Source organism: Sphaerodactylus townsendi, linkage group LG03 (assembly GCF_021028975.2).
Source record: "Sphaerodactylus townsendi isolate TG3544 linkage group LG03, MPM_Stown_v2.3, whole genome shotgun sequence".
Taxonomy (NCBI): Eukaryota; Metazoa; Chordata; class Lepidosauria; order Squamata; family Sphaerodactylidae; genus Sphaerodactylus; species Sphaerodactylus townsendi.
In genome coordinates, this window is record NC_059427.1 from 97,684,156 (window position 1) to 97,706,698 (window position 22,543).

The 22,543-nt window shown below is 46.1% G+C and overlaps 1 protein-coding gene across 2 annotated transcripts in view; it reads right to left on the reverse strand.

Annotated features, from left to right (window-relative positions):
• SH3PXD2B (SH3 and PX domains 2B) overlaps positions 1–22,543 on the reverse strand; it is a 134,341-nt gene that overhangs the window by 108,464 nt on the left and 3,334 nt on the right. For both annotated transcript variants that reach the window (XM_048489861.1, XM_048489862.1), the window contains exon 2: positions 1,639–1,719. In XM_048489861.1, coding sequence (XP_048345818.1) covers positions 1,639–1,719 — 81 coding nt within the window. The remainder of the gene's footprint in view (positions 1–1,638; positions 1,720–22,543) is intronic.

Consider the following 22,543-nt stretch of genomic DNA (forward strand, 5'->3'; position numbering starts at 1 on the left):
CTGAATAGGATCTATAATCATCCAGGGTCTGAAAACGAAAGCTAACCTCATTAAAAACCAGTATGAGATTAATTTTTCAGTTTTCAAGAAAGATTTTGGGAGATCCTAGAAGGAAAGTATCAGGATATCTCCAGCAGAAGCCTGTTCAATAGCGGTGACCAAGCAGATGAACTCAGCTTCTAGCATCTGGAACTATCTTGCTCTGCACAGAATTCACAGACACCAGAGTGGGGACACAGCCATGAGAATTCCCAAGCTGTTCCAACAGGTGTTCTTTCTGTATTTTGCTCCTTCAACAATACAGAGCTGCCTCTAGTGGCCAAGTTCGTGTTTTGGCTCATAAAGTGCTTTGGCTCACCTTCCTTTGGAAAGAGCACTCTCCTTTATGCTCAGAACTAGAAAGCTAAAGCAGCAAAGAAGAAATTATCATTACCAATATCAAGATCCTGGCAAACTCTTCCCAAGGCTGTACTCTGAGCAGCTATTAAGCATTCTCCTCATTCTCACACCAAATCAGACCAGCTGCTTTGATTCTGTTCATCACAAAGGGCACCCATTTTACCCTTTCCAAAATCATTCAGATAATCATATTAAAACCCCCTCAGGATTACAAACAGGTATCACATGAGTACCACAGAAAAGACAAAACGAGTTTCTGGAACATCACAATGCATTATGTATATTATGTAAGTGCACCGTATATTATGAAGCGCCCCCCCCCCCAATAATATGCACTGCATATTATGAAATAATTCAAATAATTGGATTTGTATGATACTGCAGAGAAACCCAACAGTCCTTCTCCATAACAAAATTCTCATGATTTACAAGTCACAGTCACGTGGTAAGCACAATATTCTCACAGTAAATCTGGCAAAATTTCTCTTGTTTTCATACCTTTTCCAATCCTACACTGGCTCCTAAAGCAGTTTACGGTGTTAAAATCAATAATTAAGAACACAGACTAAAATCTGCAATAAGGTCACCTATTAAAACCATAAATTTGCAAGACATGAAGAGGCCACAAGAGGGATAAAAGCATAATTCAGTTTCAGTAAAATGTTGCTGTTAGAATCTCTCTTAAACCTTTGATTAGAAAATAAAAGCAGTAAGGTTTAACCTTATTGCCCAGTTTTCCTCATGTATCCAAAAAAAATCCCACACCACTCTCTATAACAGCTAGTTCATATGTGACTGGAAGTAGAAGATACACTCCCTATATTATCTATTATACATATATTCCGGCGGAGTCGCCACCTTTTTGTGAATGGTGCACACTTCTTCTATCAGTGTACCATTCAGACACATTCACATAATTCATTGTGTGTGAATGGTATACTGATAGGCGAAGTGTGCACCATTCACAAAAAAAACTTTCACTATATCTTAGAAAGGGAAGTATTGGCCAATGTAGAAAAGAAACAACTCTCGTAAACATGCAGGGCACAAGAAAGCAAACATGCAAAGTCACTGTGCAGCTCTGATAATTACAGTTTCCAGTTCAACGATTTGAAGTTGTAGCACTTGTCGCACTTGTTCACAAGCAAGAAATACAGACCCAAAATTTAGGCAAGATAATAAACTATAGCACTCCCAACAGAAGTCCCAAATTAGTACAGGCACATAGCAACATCCTACCTGTAGGTCGAAGAACTTGCTATACCGGCGATAAATGACCTCTGTAGAGCCATTGGACCAAATGACCTTGATAATGTAAACCTGCAGGGAAGAAGGAAGATTTTAGAAATATCAGATTGCATTAAATGGCATATTATGATAGCCCTAAGGTCCCAGTAATTAATGAATTTATTTTTTAAACGCATCACACTGGATTCTACTATTCTTCTCAGGTGAGTGGAGTCTCAGGAAGGTAATCTGTTAAGTATGCCAGCAAAAAACATGACACCATTAGTAATAAACAGCTGTAAATGTGTGGAAACAAGGATGGTTCCTCTACACTACTATATCCACTGGCCTTAAGGGAATATAATATAAAGGTCAAAATGTACACAAGCCGATTGCTCTGAAATGTGTACCTGTACTGCTGAAATGTGTACCTGTACTTGTTTCTGGGTAAACAGTTAGAGATGTACACAACTGTCTGATCCAGGCACCTACTTTTTCCTGTATCTCGGACTCAGAAAATAAGTACATGTGCTTTCTTCACCAGCATTAAGGAAAACCTTGCAAACAGGTTACACCATCACATGGCAATCCCGCAGGCATGAGGAATGATGTCCACACAAGAGTGACAAACACAGGTCCATCAAATTAAAAAGTCTCCACAATGAAAACTGTGCTGCTCAGAAAGTGTGATTTTTAAGAAGTTACTAAATTGTTGCTTTCGTAAGCAGTCAGATTGGAGGACAAATATTCCATAGTTCTTGACACATTTTTTTCTCAATTCTCAGTTTATACCTAACTTCAGTATTTTGACCTCATTTCTGTAAGCTTAGTTAAAAAATTCATCACTACTCCATGATCCAAGATGTCTGGTGCACTGGTGACAAAGAACAGAGCCTACTGTCCAGCACTGTTGAGAGGGTGTAGAAGTATAAGGAATCTGTTTCTTGGGGAAACGATATCAAGTTCTCCTGAGTTAGCTAGTTTCCCACCCACACACAAACTCCACTGGCCTGGGAAAACTGGGAAATATTTAGAGAACATCAGCTGTTAGTCTTGGCTGTTGGCCATGCCACATAATGACCATATCTCCCCCTAAAGATCTGCTGCATTTTCTTCCCTGCTGTTTGTTCACCTCTTAAAAATGAAGAAGTTGCATCTAAAATCTGTGGCACTATTATTTGTAAGGGGGGGGAGTATTTTCCATGAATTTGCAGCTACGTTTCTCTCTGACATTAACTTCATTGTATCTCAACATTTCAGAGGACCAGCCTGGATCGTTAGCATGCTATCTTTAACATGCTACCAGGCCAGCACATGTAAGTGCCAGCACATGTAAGTGCCAAGAATACACATTATACCAGTAAGGGATTTCTTTGTAGCCCACATCTAAATTCTCTACTAGGAATCTGCCATCTATCTAAATCTTTTTTTTTACATTTCTTCTCCTCCGCCCCCAAAAAGGGTGGAACCTTAAAATTCAGCAACTAAATAAAGTTGAAAAAAGATGTACATAGAGACAAAAATATAACAGTGACGGTGTATCTATACAGAGGTTTTTTTTAAAACAGCTTCCAAATATCTAAAAATGTCCATATACAATTGTCATCTATATGCCATGTGTTCAAATACTGATAACATTCTAAGATCCTCAGACCATTGGTTCGCCAGAGATGGGTGTTTATTGTTCCCAAGTTGAAATGTTTTTAGCTGTACTAAGGGTACGGAGGATCTATTTTCATTGACCATTGGTTGGCTTCCAAGAGATGGACAAATAGTTTAAAAGAACACAAGTATCTTCAAAAATCAATAAATATTTTGACATATTTTAACATGTTGAGGAGCTGGGAGAACAATTTTGGAGTGACTGCATTTGCAAATGGACCAATGAATGAATGGTACATGGTTACATGTTCTTCTTATTCTTCAACAATATAGAAGTAAGATTTCCCCTCTTCAATATCTCTACAGAAGTGGGCAATAGCCCATTTCTTGGATGACTTTCCATAGCTTCCTCCACTAATCCTTGGGTCACACATTTTTCTTCCAAATGTATATACCCATTCCACTTCTTGGAAGCAACTTTTTTCCCCCAGACAAAGCTCTACACTTATTTCTCCCTTTCTGCTGCACCTCTTTGCCTAGTGTCTGTTCAACTTTAACCAAGTTCTACCCTGTAAGATTTTATTGCCTTCTGGTCTTCTCATGCAAGAGTATCACTTCACACACAAGAACAGGACCACAGTTGCTATGTTCCACACTAAAATGGAAAATGCTTCTTCCCACATACACAAACACACACATACACACATAGGTGGAGATTGTCCTTGGCAAAAACAGTCCACCCAAGGCAACTGGTAAAGCTTTGCTTTTGGCCCACTACAACCACATCAAATGGGTACTATTTAGAAAACTCAAAACAAGCCATTGTAATTATCACTTCCGCAAGTAAGATGTGGTTGTTTCTTTTCTCCCATTTTCTACCTGAAAAGAGACAACCCTGCATTGAAAATGATCTTTAAAATAGTATACGTACAAAAAATATTATTAGACAAAACTGTAACTTGTATACAATGTAAGATGCCCCCCTAGTCTTTTGATAACCTGCATGTTTGTAGAGTTGCCAGCTCCAAGCTGCAAAATATCTGGAGAATCTGGGGGCGGAACATGCGAAGGGGAGGGTTTGGGAAGGGAGGGATCTTCAATGGTGTACAATGCCAGAGTCCACTTTCCAAAGTGGCCATTTTCTCCAGTAGAACTGATCTTTGCCACCAGGAAATCAGTTGTAATAGCAGAACTCCAGTCACCACCTGAAGGCTGGTAACTCTCGCCCTCCCTCCCTCCCTCCCTCCCTCCAGTCAGGCTGCCAGCAGCAATACATTACTGAAATGCGACAGAATGCTTAGCAAGCCAGAATATCTGAAGGCCAAAGACCTAAATGATGTCATGCTGGCTGCTTTGCAACAAGCCCTTCTGGTGAAGTTAAGTGCATTCTGGGAGTCCTCTGAAGGAAATGGAACACTTTATTAGCCAGAGACAGCAGCCTTTGCATTCCTAATCACACTGTCAAAGAAGACGGTATATCTGAATTTCACATCCTGGAAAGACATTTAGAAAAAGAAAAATTTCTAAGTGTTTTTCATTGATTATTCAGTGATGCATTGAACGTATGCATGCTGAAACTGTAGGCTGGTTCAAACACGCCCCGTTTTGATTATTCCACACACAGAGTGGGCAACTGGGACTGAATGTGAAGTCCACCATGTATTCAATATAATATATATTATGTAATATTAGCATATCTCAGTAAGAGGCCCCTTATGCAAGCCCTATCCCCTACTACCAGAAGGGATTATCTGACTGGAAACCGTTTAAGGACCCCTATGTCTTCTAGATGGAAGGGAGGAGGGTGGAATCAATGTGCTAATCTGGAGTCACACTAACAAAAATATGGAAGTGAAAAGTAATGTTTATGATTATTTCTTCAGGAAGAATTAGAAATGTAGTAAATTACTTAAATTTTATTTTCTGACTCATAATAGCTATTCCCAATAAATAGCTATTCCCAATAAGACTTTTTTCCTCTTCTCCCCTGCACCAATGTATGCAAATAAAAAAAGGAGGAAATGGAATTTCATTACATTAATGAAAGAGCCAGCCTCGGGTAGTAGTTAAGAGCAGATATACTCTAATCTGGAGAACCTGGTTTGATTCCCACTCTTTCACATGAGCAACAAATTCTTATCTGATTAACTGGATTTGTTTCCCTGTTCCTACACATGAAGCCTGCTGGGTTATCTTGGGCTAGTCACAACTCTCTTACAACACTCTCAACCCCACCTACCTCACAAGGTGTCTGTTGTGGAGAGGAAGGGAAGGGGTTCGTAAGCCACTTTGTCCAAGGACAGGGCTGCTTCCCAGCACCAGGCAGCCCATTCCAACCCTCTCCTTGTCATAGACACCCTCCTAGGGACCCTGGATCACCCCACAACCAGTAGCCTCATCCTTGGACTAACCAGCAGGAACAGAGACCTCCAGGAAGGATAGGGCTTAGAGTAGTGTTTCCCAGCCTTTTCGACATCGCGGTACCCTTGACCTCGCTCTTCATATCTCCAGGTACCCTTGAGGTTCATTTGAATTTTTTTTTGCATTTTTAAGGGTTTTTTACTTTTTTGGCCTGTGGGTGGGGGGAGTGGCAAGCAGGGGGGTGGGATGGGAGGGAAAGCAGCATTGACAGCCGCTTTGTTTGTTTGCCTAAATTTGGCATGGATTTGGGGGGATTTAAAGGGAAAGCTCCCTTTAAATCTCCTCCCCCCAATCCACACCACATTTAGGCAAATAAAACAATGCTGTTTTAAATGGTGTTTAAAGGAAGCCCATGAGGTTTCCAAACCCCCCTCCCCCCACCCCTTCAAAATCCATTTGATTCCAGTGGGGGGGGCAGGCAGTAGCATTGTCAGGGTACCCCTGGGACGTGCTCATGGTACCCCAGGGTACCACGGAACCCTGGTTGAGAATCACTGGCTTGGAGAGACAGCAGAGAAATGGCAGGAGAGCCTCAGCAGCAAGAACAAGCATCAGCAGTTACAGGGGAAATGGTGGAGACAGCACAGCCCTAGTCAAGTTGCAATCAGCAGCCCACTGCAACCTTAGAAAATGGAGAAGGGCTGGCACAACCCCAGCCAGGCTGCAATCAAGGAGGTGAGACAGGGAGGCTGAAGAGCCAGTACCAGGCCAACAGTGCAAGACAGACAGCTTGTCAGCCACTAAGGAATTGGAACAGGAGGCTTCCAGGAGGGAGGGAACCTGCTGAGAGGGACAAAAAGGGAAGCACAAAATGAAGGTTTGTTGGCGTGATGAAGGAGCTCAAGATTGCAGGACTGCTGTTAATTACCTGGTGGAATTAAACAGCCTGTGAACAGAAGTCACAGTCATGTCTTATTGGACCCCAGAGTGCAGCTGAGCCCCTATGAGGCCAAGGTGGATTACCCTGCAAGTCACATGCTTTGAGAATTCTTATGGTTGAGAAAAGCGGGGTATGAATCTAAACTCTTCTAATATAATTCAATAAGGAGGATAATATAAGCTTCTCCAAGTGGACAAGACAGGTTTGTGACTGGCTATACTAAATACTGGGCACAATATAAAAAATATTACAACCAGTTCTGGACTTTAATATCTTGAATGGCAGCCCCCATGCTGCATAGCAAGAGACATGCTCTAAAAGCAGTTTGTCATATTACATCAGGATAGGGGAGAAGAGAGAAGATAAAAAATAATTCCCCTAAGCCTTTGCCATGCATAAAGTAGCTCTTTGGATCCTTGCCATCACCAGTTATTATATAAATTGTTTTAACTTGATTTCTGACTGGTATAATAATAATTCATTTCATAGGACTTCAAGAAATTGAGGAAAGCTTTCAGCCCCATTCTCCCTACATATTATTATGGTTAAAGAAATGAGATAGACCAATAAAAAGTGAGAAACGACTAACATTACTTCTTCGGTAACAGCCTGAGATAGATGGAAATGTCTTATACCCTGAGAACAGACATGCTGGTTCAGTCACATCTGATTCAGATTTTACTCACAGACGGAAAATATATATTATACAAGGACACAGATAATGTAGTGATTTTATTTTAACTGTTTTGTTAAACTTTTATACAACCCTTCCCCTTGAAGGCTCAGGGCAACTCACAACATATCAACAATTACAGTATAAAACATGAAGCCAAAAGACCACATACACTTAAAAATAAAACCATAAGTAGGTCATAAAACCCAGATGGTGATTTGCTATTTCCTGCTTTTATCCCATACCTACCCTGATAGGCCTGAACAAAGACTCCAAGATAATTAGAAGTTTCTAAAACTTTGTAACTGATAAGATAAAGAGCCTATATTAGAATAAGATCAGCTAGGGCTTATACAAAGTGAAGGATCCACGAATTGAGTGTACACTTTTCTTTTGAATCTTGTCATAATCCACTCCAGCCTACTTAGCAATTCTGACTTGGATTCCCTAGGGGAGGAGCCAAGATCAGTGTCTAAAGAGGGCCAGAGGAACCAGGAAGGGGCTAGCACTGCAGAGCTGCCCGTAGATTACTGCTCCTCAGTGCCAGAGGTTGCCTTGCCATCTGTAAAAGACACCTCTCTGTAAGAGACACCTCTCCACCAGTTCTGGAGATAGTTTCCACACCTCTGTCATGCAGGACTCAAGCTCTGTCCTGTAGTCTTTGCCCCGGACCATCTTCCAGGCTGCAGGAACACTGGAGGCAGAAGGCCTGGCCCAAAGTAGCACTAAGGAGACAAAGTGCCAACCTAACTGCATGCAACACCAGAGTAGTGCAGTGAGAGTGACTCTTTGCAGGATCCTGGCCAGTGTGCAGCACCAACTCAGGAACTCCAGCACCTCTCAAAAATATAGCTGGGTTCAACTACATCCCAGTCTACTTCAGCTGGGGCCTGGAAAGACAGCTTTGCTGGATCAACCAGATTGCAAGGCTGCAATTCTTGCCTGCTAGATCTGGCTCCAGATTCTGTCTGTCCAGACCTTGACAATTCCTGTGGTCTTGTCCTTGCCTGCTCTTGAAGTTCAAACCCTGAACTTCAATTATGCATGGCAAGTCCTGTTTCTTGGAAAGACCAACTCAAGTTTGAGGTCAGAACAGAGCCTTTTCTCAATCTGTTGCTGTGCTAAGTGTACGCGTGAGGATATTTAGAGTGACAAGTCAGAAAGGAAGATGGAAACTCTGGCCTCTCAGGAGGAATTTCTACGAAGACCAAGTGATGGCAACAGAAGAATTAACAAAGAGAGAGAGAATCCCCCTCCCCCCCCCACAAGTTGGAAAAGTCAGATGGAGGCTTGGAGAGTGACCAGATCCCTTGGAAGGAAAGATGGAACAGTATTTGTGGGTCAGTGAGGCTGTTCTGCTACATTTACCATTTTCGTTACAGAAACAATTTTGCTTATTTACTATCTTCTTATAGCCCAGTCTAGTCTGATTTCAGAAGCTAAGCAGATGTTAAGCTGGTTAGTATTTGGATGAGAGGCCATCAAAGATTTCCAGGGTTGCTAGGCAGAGGAAGGCAATGACAAATGGCCTCTGAACATCTCTTGTCTTGAAAACCTCACAGGGTTGCTGTGACTTGAGGGTACTTTACATACTTACATGCACACATCTTGTTCTTCCTACAAACAAGCTTAGAGTGACATATACAGCTCTTACTTCCTCCATTTTATCCCTGTAACAACCCTCTGAGGTATTTTGTTCTATGGTCCTGGCTCTAATAGAGAAGAAGAGGAATCCATGCGTCAGCACTTTGTACTGCATGGAAAGGCTCCTGCTGTCATTATGTACCTCTTCCATTTACAAATCTAAATAATCCTCCCACACAATGTTCGTGGAGTAAGGGAATGATGGTCTCTCTTTCAGAGCCCTTTGGGGATAGGACGGTATATCAAATAATAACAACAACAATAACAATAACTTCTGAGTTGTTATGCTAATTGGCTGTGCAAGTTAATAACAGGAGCTAACTGTGAAACCAGTAGTAAGGTTTGGACTTCTGCAAAGTATTCAAGGACTTTGGTTTCCCAAAACATGTGAGCTTATTATTGCTACTGAAATACACTCCCAGCATTATTTGAAGGCCTTTAGTAGTTTTCTGGGGCCGACCCATGGCCATCTAAATCAGTAGTTTCCAACTTGGGGTATGCATACCCCCAGAGGTATGCAACACAGCATTTGTGGAAACACAGAAAATTACACAATGGGTTTGCTAATATGGGGGTACAATTTTAGGGAAATGGATTGTCAATGGGTACACAAGTGAACAAAAGTTGGGAGGGCTGCTGTAAATTAATCCTGGGGTACAGCAAACCCAGATGCGATTCAGCAAAGACTGAGAGATAGCCACTTTCAGTTGCAGAGCTCTGCTTTTTAAAGGGTGTATGTCAATAATGTATTATTAAGTGTCACTTTGGGCAAAGCAAAAAAACACTTCTTTGTCATATTTTCCAGCTATGAAGGCCTACCTGTGCATGTACATGAGAGACATAGTGAGTGTTGTTTCATTTCCAGTGGTGAGGAACAACCACTTCGTATATGCTCAAAACTTCTTCCTCATATTAATACTTCTGGGATAACTGCACCTTTGAAGTTCCCACTAAAAAGAAATTCCAAATTTTCCTCCCAGTTCCTTCTTTACAATAAGTATAAGGGAAGGGAATCAGAGATCTCTTCCAACTTTATGGTTACATACATGCAAATGCAAGCTGACACTGGCAAGTTAAAATATGACAATTATATTGTTTTGTGGTTTAGTTGTACATTTACTTTAAAGGAGATGAAGTTGAAGGTTGCTGGCACACTAACCCACTCCCAATCCCTAATGTATGTGGTAAAAGGGAAGAGCAGGTTCTTTACATATGTTCAAATAATGGTTTGAGAGGGGGTCAGAATAACCCTTTCTATTTATTTTATAAGAAAAAATGACATGGGAATGCCTTGGACTTTATAACTACTTGTCCTCCCCTGACCCTAATATTGTCTACCTGATGCAGCAACAGTTGCCTAGAGCACTCAACTTATATAGTTGTGCTAATAATATTTAAAATATCAAATTAAAATAGATCATAATTGAATGAAAAGCTGAAGTTAAGATACTTACTTTCTCAGCATTTTCTGCCTTATTCTCCCTTGTCCCCCTTCTCTGTTGGCATCATGAGTCTATAACAAGTAATGCAGAACTGCCTATCACTACATAACTGGAAACGAGCATCACAGAAGATAATCTTAAGAAGAGGGAAATCTGGTTACAAATATTCTTTCCTTCTTGCAAACTTTCTAAAATTAAAGTTTGGTGAAATCTTCTTCACAGCTATACTTTAAGCCAAAATAAATTTTCACATACCATAAAAATGACTGCTAATAATATATTGTTAAATTAATTATATCTAAAACATACTGCACATACCTATTGCAAATATGAAATGTTTTATAGTATTCTGAATGGTATCCTATTATATAAAAGGCTGGTCGTGGTGGCGGTGACTCACTTCCACCAACTGCCACTCACAATTCACTTCCAGCCAATCGCCATGCACATACACTTGGGGGGAGGGGGCAAGGCTTACAAGACCAGGCAAAAAAAACATAAACAAAACAGCAGAAAGTGGCGCTTACTATCTTGTGCGCTCACCATTCTCCCCCACTGCTGAATTATTACAGTCACTGTACCATCTGCAGCTGCCTGAGGAGGAGCAGACACAAGAGTTGGCTGCTTCCTGTGGGAGAGCTGTGATTACTGGCAGCTGCAACTGTGCTGTTGACTGCTGCATGGTGATGCAGGCATCTGGGAAGAGGAGCAGGTATCCAGGAAGAGGAGGAAGACCCGGAGGGAACTTGTGATGCGGGCCCAAGGGGAAGAGAAAAGGCAGGAGGGCTAGGACACTTCAGCAGGCAGTTACCCCACCAACAGTTTTCTAGAGCCCAATGCATTGGTTCATACAAAGTAGTATATAGCATACTTCACGAAGTTCTGCTGATACAATTAGAAAAAATAAAAACAGTTCAAAAATGAAGCAGCATGACCATTTAACCAAGTATTTTGTTATTCAGAGACTAAGCTTGACATATCAAGATCCCACTGTGTACAGAGAAGAGAAAATATTCTTGGGGATGGTTTAATCCAAGGCCTAACTAATTTCTCATGGAGATCTTTAAGTATGATCTCACCTACGTAATACAATTCTCTCCCAATCTTCCATGCCCCCATCAAAAATGGAGTAATGAGCACATACTGAAGGAAAAATGGAACTGGAAAAAACAGCCAAAAGAAAACTGCCAAAATGACAAGCTCCTAGAGAAATGCAAATGGTATCCCTCCAACTGTAACTGAGCTGTCAGGGGGGGAAAAACCCTGCCATTCAGACAACTCAGTAGGGAGGGAAAGAAAAAACAGCTGACAAAATCACTCAAGTCATAAACCTCTTCTGCTTCTGAAACCATAGGATTTTTCCAATATTTGTTTTATTATACACATTTCTAAGCTGCCTTTTCAAACCCCTGTATGACCCCCTCAGGTAGCCAACCATGGCAACAAACCAACACACAAAATAGCCATTAAAGAAAGATAACAAAACAGCAGCGGTTAAACCAAACAGCATATGTACATCATACAAATAACATTACTAGATTTGACTAAAATAATGTCTTGACCAACATAAATTAAGCTGGGCAGAGAAGAAACTAGAAAGACCTCCCAAGTCAAGGACCAATGAAGAGTTTAGGTGTCGGAACCCAGAAGCCCCCATTACATGTAGGCCTGGCATGCCAATCGATTGACTGGTCAACTATTGTTAACGAACAGTCAACTGATTTCCTAGTATTGAATTACAATCAGGTATTGTTAAATATTTCCATGAAATCAAGAATGCCATTGTGCAGCTGAAGTATGTCTTTTGTAAGCCAAGATCAGAGGAGAAGGCTGCTTGAACTGTTTGCCCACCAATCAGGGACAAACCTAGCAACAAAGCAACTGGCCTCTTACTGGCCTCTGAAAGGAACTACTTTGAAAGGCAGGTTGCCCCTTTCTCTCTTATTCAAAACACCTCCTTCCAAACTTCACCAGGGATTAAGACTGTAACTATTAGGTCATTTGTTATGAGCCATCAAAAGCTTCACCAAAAATCAGCTGTCATATTCTGGCATATTTAGCTAGGTGAAGTTTAAACAATTCTACTGTACTCAAGTAGAATAAAGACTTTTGATCATTTAAAAATTATGTCTAGGTTGGCAAGTGTTAAATTAATTTTACACAAGTACTTACAAAAACCACATATAGCAGATACTACCTTAAAAGAGGAACTAGAATACAACATCATCTAAAAAGGGATTTCACCAAGTTGATTGAGATGCATTCCTGATTGAGATGCATTCCAAAATACATGGGTGGTGACTGTATCTAGTTCAGGGGTAGGGAACCTTTAACACTCAAAGAGCCATTTGGACCCGTTTTCCACGAGAAAAGAAAACACTTGGAGCAGCAAATAATTTTTGACATTTAAAATAAAGATAACACTATATATATTGGGGTTTTTTTACCTTTTACTCCACTCATTCTGAGAAGCGCATGGATGCGCCCGCCCTGCTACCTGCAGGGCGGGCAAGGATGAAGACGGCGGCTCGGCCTCGCCGGCTGCTGGGAAAGCACCCGCCACACTCCAACGTGGAGGGCGAGAGGGGAAGCCCGTGGCGCAGCCGACCGCGGGCAGTTGGTGCGCCCACCCTGCTGCCTGCAGGGCAGGCAAGGATGGGGCCGGTGGCTCGACTTGTGGAGCCACAGTGCAAGGGCAGAAGAGCCGCATGCGGCTCTCGAGCCGCAGGTTCCCTACCCCTGATCTAGTTGATTGAGATACATTCCTGTTTCAATGTAATCACTGCAAGATATATGTAACCAGTCTGCTATATGTCACCACTGCTGTAATGGGACATTCTTCCCTTGATCTCTCCATTATGGTTTCACATGCGTTGTGATAAATAGGCTTACCCGTGACATCTTCTTCTCCCGTGGGAAATGGGATGTTTCCGTTGTTCTGTGGGGGCAGGAGGTCAGGTGGCCTTATCTTTATCTGTTGCCAACCTTGGAGCACCTGAGCTCCAAAGAAACTCTTTCTCGCATTCTTTGGGAAAATGGGAGGGAGGATTATTTCTGAATAAAGAGGATAGCGAAAGTCAGGATGCTTCGTTGCCTTCCAATAAACGCTACTGATCAATAACACAGTGTTTGTTTATTGATTCAAGGTTCAAGACCTAATACTGTCTCAACTTGCTCTCTTTGTAATGAGCGTCTGTTGTACCTTACATCAAAGTGAAAGGAAAAAAATCGCTTTTTTCACTGAGACTTGAAGGGGATTTTTTTCCTTCTGGGCGGGACAGAGGAGAAGCCATTTAGACTGCTTGCCTGCCTCACCTCAGCCACCATTTTAGAAATGCTAATACTGGTAGTGAAAAGTCAATGTGATGTCAAGCTCACCCCCACCCCGCAGCAGGGATTGGAGGTTCAAAAGGCTAGAAAAGGTTGCAGGAAGGAACTCCAGGAAAAAGTTATTTGGCCTAGGCTGACCTGGTAAGTGGAAGAGAAAAAGACTGAATAAAATATAGGTGATCTCCTGGTTCCTATCTGTTAGCATAATCATAAGGAGAGTCTTTCTATCTCTTCCTGGAAAGCGAGAAACTACAGGATTAATGAGGTCTTCTAGCTTGTTCTCAAGGTCACCACTAAGAGAAGACAGCAAGTCCCATCACAGGACACAATAGAGCAAGTACAATTTTATAGCATTTTTTAAAAGATACTAGCCAGTTGTATGAGAGAAAATGTACAGTCACTTGCACTACTAGACACTACTACACACAATCAAGAAGTTTGTAGGGCAGCTGGCGATGTAGACTATTTCTGAATCAAGCAAAACAGGATAGAAGCACAGATGACCAGACTGGCAAGGAAAGTGAGACTACGGACACTCACATTTGTTCAGACCATACCGGCCTTGGAGCCTGACCAAAGACAGCCCACTTTCTGCTTACCAGAGCAAAGCTGGAATAAACATACAAACAGGGATGCGCGCATGCACACTGGGTTCCTGTACAGCTAATCTTTGCTGAATAGGTAATTCCACATCCTAAATAGTATTTCTATTCATATATAGGGCAAGACTTTTTGTTGATTAAGAGAGTCCTACTTGAACAAGGTGTGAAAGCGTCATACAACAGGTACTAAATTTCAAGTTTCCGAACTATCGTAAAAATCCAGAAAGACCAGAAAGGCACAAATGGTTAAGAAATATGATCGGTCTCCATAATGAATTTAAAACCTCACTCTTTAGAAAGTTCCCAAGTTAAACTTCTGAGTAAGACATAATTGGACAGAACAATCCCATTCCCAGATAAATCACAGGTGTGCAGATTGAAAAGTGTTAACTTCCACTTAGTTCCTATAAACCAGGCAATGCAAGTTTACCTTCAAAAGGCAGCTGAAGCACATTGCTTTTAAAGGGGGTGGGAAGTTAAGACGTTATGAATCCTTTATTGATGTGTTGCATTTTCTACTATAGCACATGAGGAGATAAATTAGCACGGCATTAGAACACCAATGAAGAAGACCATTTTACTGTTCACTAAACGAGTAGCAAGACACTAAAGGTTTAATCCTCACCTGGACTTGAAGGATCAGTCTTTTCCATGATTGCCTCACAGCTGAGAAGATAACTTGCCAAAGTAAGAAACTGAGTTCCAGTTTTGACCCAGTCAGGAAAAAAAAAGAACCTAAGGTTTATAGGTCACTTTCAGGTCAGACTTTAGCTCACAGCATACTGAGTTTTCCAGGCACAACTGCCTAGAGAACAGAAAAGAAGGCTTGTGCTCTGAGTAATTTACAAAGACTTAACAGTCATACTTGTGGCTGGCTTTAATTTTGCACAAAATGCCCAAGATAGTCAAAAAGGCAAGATGATTCAGACTCATTCTCCCTACTCATTTATCCTGTAAAATATATATCATTAACTGTCTTTGGGCATCAGTCTTTCCTTAGTTGAGATAGAAACCAGCATTATCACTCTCTCTAACACACACAATACACCAAAATCCAACAACGGATATACCACCACGTGGAGAAATATACTGTTAATCACGGCCAAAGGTGAGTTACTTGGGTTCCAAAAGCTCTGGAATGCCACCAGTGAAGAAGCAGGCCACATTAGTGTAGTAGTGCACTGCCGACCCAGCAGTGCCGTAGTAGAACGTTGGGACGCCAACGGACCTGCGGCCTTGCCGGTCGCATCGCACCCCCACTCCTCATCCCCCCATGAGTCACGGGTCGTGAACTGTCTGGCTCAATCACCGGGCGCAGGGACAATGGTCTTGCCCCCAGGTGAGGATTAGGCTCAGACGCGTACGCTCCTCTCCGCACGTAGCCAGATGAGATCATGCATCACATGATGATCTCCCGACCTCGCCTCTCCGAACTCCCCAGTCCTCCCTCCTACGACGCCCCGAGAGAGTAACAATAAAAGGTGCCAGGAACCCGGCAGGCGGGAGACTCGCTTAGGAACACGGACTCCTCGGTCTCCCGCTGCTGGCGATCTCCACCAGATGTTATCTCCGCTGGGTTCGTTCTTCACGCTGGCCAGCGTGGGGTCGACTACAAGCTGGTGCGAAACCCGGAATCCTCGAACCTCCACCCTGCTCACCGTCGCCTGGGAAGGGCCGCTGATACCGAAGTCCGGCTGGATCGGCGCATCCAGGGACCACCGCTTCGCATCGCCCTGTCCTCTGGATCGGCGATCCAGAGACACGGCGCCCTAGGACACTCTCGTCCGGACCGGAACACCGGGTGAGTATGGAGTCAGTAAAAGCAGGGCTTATGACAAGCACGTTGATCGAACTGAGCGCGTTAAAATGCTGCAGGGTCCCTCGTGAAGAGAAGGGGAGCTGCGCGAAATTGTTGAGGAGATTGAAGCTCAGTGTCCATGGTACCCAGAGGGGGGGGACATTGAATCTTAAGGACTGGGAAAACATCGGCACTCTTCGCGACAGAGCCTGCGTAAAGCCGATGTGTAAGCTGCTACTGGCGTGGAGACAATGTTTTATGCCATCAGCCTGCAGACCTCACGGCTCCCTTGCTGTAGGCAGCCCTCCTTTTCGATCTTTCACCTTCAATTTACGACCCGAAATTTTCTCTATCCACTAAATTGGACGCCTGTCCTCCTCCTTCTGCCCCTCGCTCCTTCACCCATTTCAAACTCTCCCCTGCTGCTCAGCCGCCTCCCCTTGCTCCGCCTTCCTTTTCCGAAAACCACTGCACCTCACAGCCCGCGTAATGGCGCTGGTTTCCAGACTCTCGCGAAGCGATTAGCCCACGATCTCTGCAGAAGAAAGAAACCCTGACGGAAGACGATGCCGATATTCTTGCATTGTGCCCCATCCACTTCACAGATACTGAGGAGGATTGGCGAAGTTCGCTGAGGGTTGTCAGTACCGCCCCCCTGAGCTATAATATCCTTACGAGAGCTCCGCCCAAAGCAATGCGGGCGTAGGAGTCACTAGCCCTCTACGTGACAGGCATGCTGGAAGCCATCGCGCAGCGGAACCACCTAATGGTTCCAGATGACTGGAAAACCACCTTCGCATGCTCCCTGGAGCCCCTGCGAATTTGTGGTCTGGGGAAAGTGAGTTCCGCCAGCAATGCTTCAACAGAGCAGCCACCTCTGGCGGCGCTCTACACCGCCAGCTCAGCTTTTACGGCCGATGCTTTTGCCAACCTTAACGATCAGATTGTACTGCCTGAGGCCACCCTACGGTCAGCTTCTGAGTGCCTCTATAAGGCATTTATCAAAGTCCCCAATGCCGGCCAGCCAACCCAGAGTTTCTCCTCCATCCGGCAAAACCCTAAGAGCCCTATGCTGGAATTTGTGAACAGGCTCCAGGAAGCCAAGAGGCAGGTAGATAGCGAGGAGGCCTCCAAAACTCCTCATGCGCCTCGCAGCGAGAAGGCGCTTCCATGGAGGGCCGCCAGGGCAATCACGGGCTTAGGCAAAAACCTGAACTGGTCCGACATGCTTAAGGCTTGCCAGGACATTGGGTCCTCCGCCCACTGCTTAGCCTCCTCGCCGCAGCACTTCCACCGGCGGGAGACAGTCTCAGGATGACTGCTTTAACTGCAGACCGGACACTTCCGGCGGGAGTGTAGGCAGCCCGCGGGGGGGCCTACAACCCGATGGAGGAGGTCCTCCCCCCAGGAGGAGAAGGCCACCTAAAACCCGGTGCCCACGTTGCCAGAAGGGGCTTCCATTGGAGAAACGACTGCCCGCCGGGAAACTCCCCGCCTGGCGCCTTCCCCAGCCCAGGACCAAGGAGGAGAGTACTAGAGCAAACCCAAACGCCAAGGCCCCTGCCAAAACCACCCGCGGGCATCTCGCATGCACTCCAGCCCATCTCCTTTAAGTTCCCCTTACGAGGTTCTTTGTCGCCTAACCTTATGACGGTTCTATCCCTACGGGACCATTGGGCTAGTGCTGCTGTTGCCTTCTGTCAGCTGAACAGGGACTGTTCATCGCCCCCGAGTGATCGACTCCACGCACTAAGGACTCCATCCACCTCCAGGTCTGGACAAACATCCCACAGTGAGCTGCCCGGCTGGAGCCAGCTGCGCTCAGTTGATTCTTCTTGCCCCATCGCTGCCGCTGCCGACCCAATAAGGCTCACGAGCCCCAGCAGCCAACATGGCGCAGCCTACACCACCGTCGCCAGCGGTGGAGACGCTTATCGGGAGCTCCGTCCCATATCTGGAGCTTCGCCATAGAAGGATGTAAGTTCAAGGGCCTGGTGGACACCGGCGCTGATGTTACCGCCATCAGAGTAGCCGAGTGGCCCGACCAGTGGCCTAATCGAGGCTTTGCCCGCACATCTGGGGGGTGGGGAGACAAACCGCGTAGACGGAGACATCCGCCAGCTCACACGGTCAACCAGCCCAGGACTTCGGCGGCAGCTCACAGTCCGCCCCCATCGTTCTAGACATCCATGTCAACCTCTGGGGAAGAGACCTCGCGAGTCAGGTTAAAGCGACTCTGGTCTGGGATGGGTAAAAACCGTCACGGATCGTTGATTCCAATGCGTGCCTTCGGTTGCCTCCTAATTTCCACAGGAAATCTGAACCCTCTCCCTCCCTTTTCCTTCTGTTTTTTCGACCAGGTAGTAAAGGCGGGAGGGCCAATTGGCTGACTGGCCCTCCCTGGATTAAAATCTGGCCCGCCCTGATACCGCAGAGCACTGTCAGGACAGGCCCCAGTTTAAAAGGGGCTGCCGCCATTATCGCCTAATACCTAAAACCTCGTTTGGGTTATGGCTGCCCAGCCTGGCAACTTTATCAGTACCACATTAAAAGAGCCGAAACCGCCTCCCTTTAAGGAGCGGTCTCGGCGGCTGCATTCCTCAAGATAATTTGATCACAAAATTTAGCACCATCCAGCTTCCTGCATTAGCCACCAAGGTCACGGTGAAAGTACAACTCCCTTGCAAAGAAACCCCCCCTTCCTTTCTCCTTTGTGTGTGCAAGGAATTTTGCCTCTAATTGCCTGATTGCTTCATTCCCGGATGCACCCATCCCCCAAAAGGTGCTTCCAAAGCCCCCTTTGTGTTGCTGATTAAGCATGCATACCCACAATCCCCCAGGACTCAGCCTGTTCCCTCCTCTTCGAGGCTCGGACCCTGGCCTTGACGCACCCTGATGACGCCTGAAGCCAATTCCCACCAGGGTCGCTTCTACCTCCTGCCCTCCCCTGTCAAACAACAAAGAAAGAGAGTGGCGTGCCCCCAGGAGGGTTGCATTGCAGCAACCTTCACAGGCTGCAAAACAAGCCCCCTCTTCCTTCCCATATTAAATCTAAACACTAACTGATCCCAATCTCCGGCCATCCGCTCTAGAACTGAGCCTGGCGGGACTCCGGCTCCCCGCAACCTGGGAAAGGGGTGTGTTTCAGTCCCTCTTCCTACAGGTTCCCGTGGGACTCGAGCCCGGCCATGACAGGCCAACCGCATGGAATGGCGCCAGGAGGAAACCAATCCCATCCCGGAGATGGAACGATCTCTCTAGAGGTGATCCCGCCCAGCGATCCCAGCAGGAACGCCGCCGCTAACGCCCAAAAGACCAATGACCTGGGGAGACGTCAAAGGCGACCACCAGCCAGGCTCCCAGCGCCAGCTGGGCGCCCCAGCAAGACCACCCCGACACCCGAACCTCTGTGCCGGGGCCTTCTTTGCTTTCATCACCACCAACTCCAGCGACCACCATCCTTTGCCTGCTCTGCTGCCTCCTGCCGATGGCGATCGGCCACCCCTGGCAAGCTTTCACCAGACCAACATCTGGGAGCAGTTTGCTGCCGCTGCCAACGCCTCTCATCTTTCTGCCTGGGCCAGTACCTAGGAGTCGGAAGCCTGCTAAGCTCCTTGCCTGCTCCCCTGCCTGCAAGCACCCGGAGACTTCCTACGGGAGTCTGGGCTGAGCCCTTCATGAATGCCTCATCCATCAGATATTCTATGAGCGCCGACTGGGGACTCCGTCGTCCAAACCCTCTCGCTGGCTCTTTCCCTTGTCACCAAGACGTCGCTAACCACGAAGTCCAACACCTGCGCCGCATCACCGCTGGTTTTAACGGGGAACCGGTCTGGCCCATCTGGCCGGCTCGGCCAGTTGGAACTGCACACACATGGAGGACATTCCCCAGGTTCGAAACATCCTGCTCCCCCAGGGGCTGGTTCTGGACCTGCGCGGGAGAGGGACGCTTAACTACATCCCCGCCGACTCCCTGCCGGAACTCTTTGCTGCCTCAGTCAGCCTTCACCATTGTCCTACCCCAGGCTCCACCTCGAGCCCGGACGCCGCCACGCCTCAGCCCTGCTCTTCGATTCCTCTTGTCGGAGCGACGCCGTCGCCTCTCTCCGAGCGGAGCGCCCGTCTCCCTCGCTTCCTCCCCTAGTGGGAGTCCCCGACTCGCCTCCTACAATGCTAAAACTATTGGCCGGCTGGCCTGTGCCCTCATGTAAGTCCATCAACTCTACCTCCACCGCTTCTGGATGCCCTGGCCTCCGAGCAGCAGGAACTTCGCTCAAGCGACCCTAGACAATCGTGTCATATTGATTATTTGTTGTTGTTACATCACCAAGGTTGTGAGAAGGCTATAATATGTGTTGTTTTAATCTTTCTGATAATTCTCAGTTGATCCACATGAAGGTGCGCGGAGCTGCAAGAAGTTGTATCTAATCTGCGGGCGATGTTTTGCTCCCCATTGGTGGTCAGCCCTCTGGAGCTGGCTGCCGGGAGGATGGTTGAGTGCTATTGTACAGCTCTGCATTGGTTTAATTGTGTGCCTTTGTTATCGGATCTTGTTTCGTTCAATGCGTGTCTAATATTGCCTGTAACGGTGTAAGAAACCCTTCGATTTCCCCTACCTTCAACCAAGTTCTAATGTTGCACAAGCAGCTTGGCCAACTTGACCAAACGGGCGGAGGAGACAAAGCGCCCCTTTAAATCGCCTTTAATGGCGTTTCGGGCCCCCCCGCTTTTCTAAAATGTAAAAGGAGGAGATGTAGTAGTGCAGTGTCAGGTAGAACGTTGGGACGCTTAACGGGACCTGGGCGGCCTTGCCGTCGATCGCACCCCACTCCTCATCCCCCATGAGTCAGGTGTCGTGAACTGTCTGGCTCCATCACCGGGCTTAGGGACAATGGTCTTGCCCCCCAGGTGAGGATTAGGCTCAGACAGCTGTGACGCTCCTCTCTCCAAGACGTGTAGCCAGATGAGATCATGCATCACATGATGATCTCCCGACCTCCCGCTCTCCCGGAACTCCCCCCAGTCCTCCCTCCTACACGCCCCCGATAGAGTAACAATAAAAGGTGCCAGGAACCGGCAGACGGGAGACTCGCTAGGAACACGGACCTCCGGTCTCCCGCTGCTGGCGATCTCCACCAGATGTTATCTCCGCGTCTCGTCTCGTTCTTACGCTGACCGCGTGGGTCGACTACAAGCAGGAATATATATATATATATATATATATTCAATACACAATATATATATTCAATACACAACACTGTCCCACCAAACCCTTCTGAACCAGTATTTTTGTAGCTTTAGTTAGCTCCCAACATTACCACATTAATAAAAACATGGGTGGGGGAGGAATAGGTTGCCAAATCCAGTCTGAAATATTCCTGGAGATCTGAGGATAGAGCTGGGGAAGACAGGGTTTGGTGAGGGATCACATATCATGTATAGATTCCAACCTCCAAAGAAGTCATTTGGGAACTGATCTCTGCAGTCTGGAGACTGGTTATGATTCTGGGAGATTTTCAGTCCATGACTGCAGGTTGCCAACCCTAAGGAGGGGCAGACACGACACAGTGTGGGAACAGAGAACATGAAGGAGATACATTAGTCTTCTGAGAATATGGTAGGGAACAGCAGTCACGTAGCTATAATAGGGACATCTGGGGACAAATGTCCCAGGCACCCCCTGGTGAGTCACGTAAGGGGACTGAAAATCACCCTCCCACACGCATACACTTCTGACCCACCCACCACACACACACCCCAGCAGGCCTCGGCCGAACAAGAGGGGGTGGGCCGGCTGGGCTGTCGGCCAACCCGGAGGCTGAAGCCTGGGCTGCATGGAGCAGCCAGCTAGCCAGGCCCCGCTCCCCGGATGGAGTCTGGGCTGCGCAGAGCAGCCAGCCAGGCCCCGCCCATCCAGATGGAGCCTGGGCTGCACATCAGCTGGAGCCTGGGCTGCGTAGTGCCGGTTCAGGTAAGTGGGGGCAAGGGATAGATACCACTGGGCACGGGGGGGCGTAGCTACCATGGGATAAGGGGAGGCAGGGTATGTGTGTAGCTACCACAGGGTGCAGGGGGCACAGGGGTGCCATTTTGCCCTGCTATGTCTCTGAGAAATAGAAATCCCAAGAAAGAAAAGGAGCCAGGGACTGAAGGTTCTCAAACTACTTCAGACATACCTTTAAAGACTAGAGGAATATGGCTCATCCTATGACATAGGTATAATTTTTTTATGGGGTGGGTTCGGTGACTGAGGGCTTTCCGGCTGTTCCATTCCATGCATTGTTTCAAGCAAGCTGGACATGTAATGGGAGGGATTTGAACCCGAGGGAACCCCCCCCCCGCGCCTTACCTACATCCCAGCCTGACACACAGACATAAAAAGGAGAGAAAAATTCCTAATTGAGACAGAAACGACACAAGAAAGACCTTGCATATGAGATTAAACTGAGAGACATCTTGATTTGACTTGAACCACATGAACTCATCTGCAAATGCTGCTAGAGCTGAATTTTTTAAAGTTAAAGC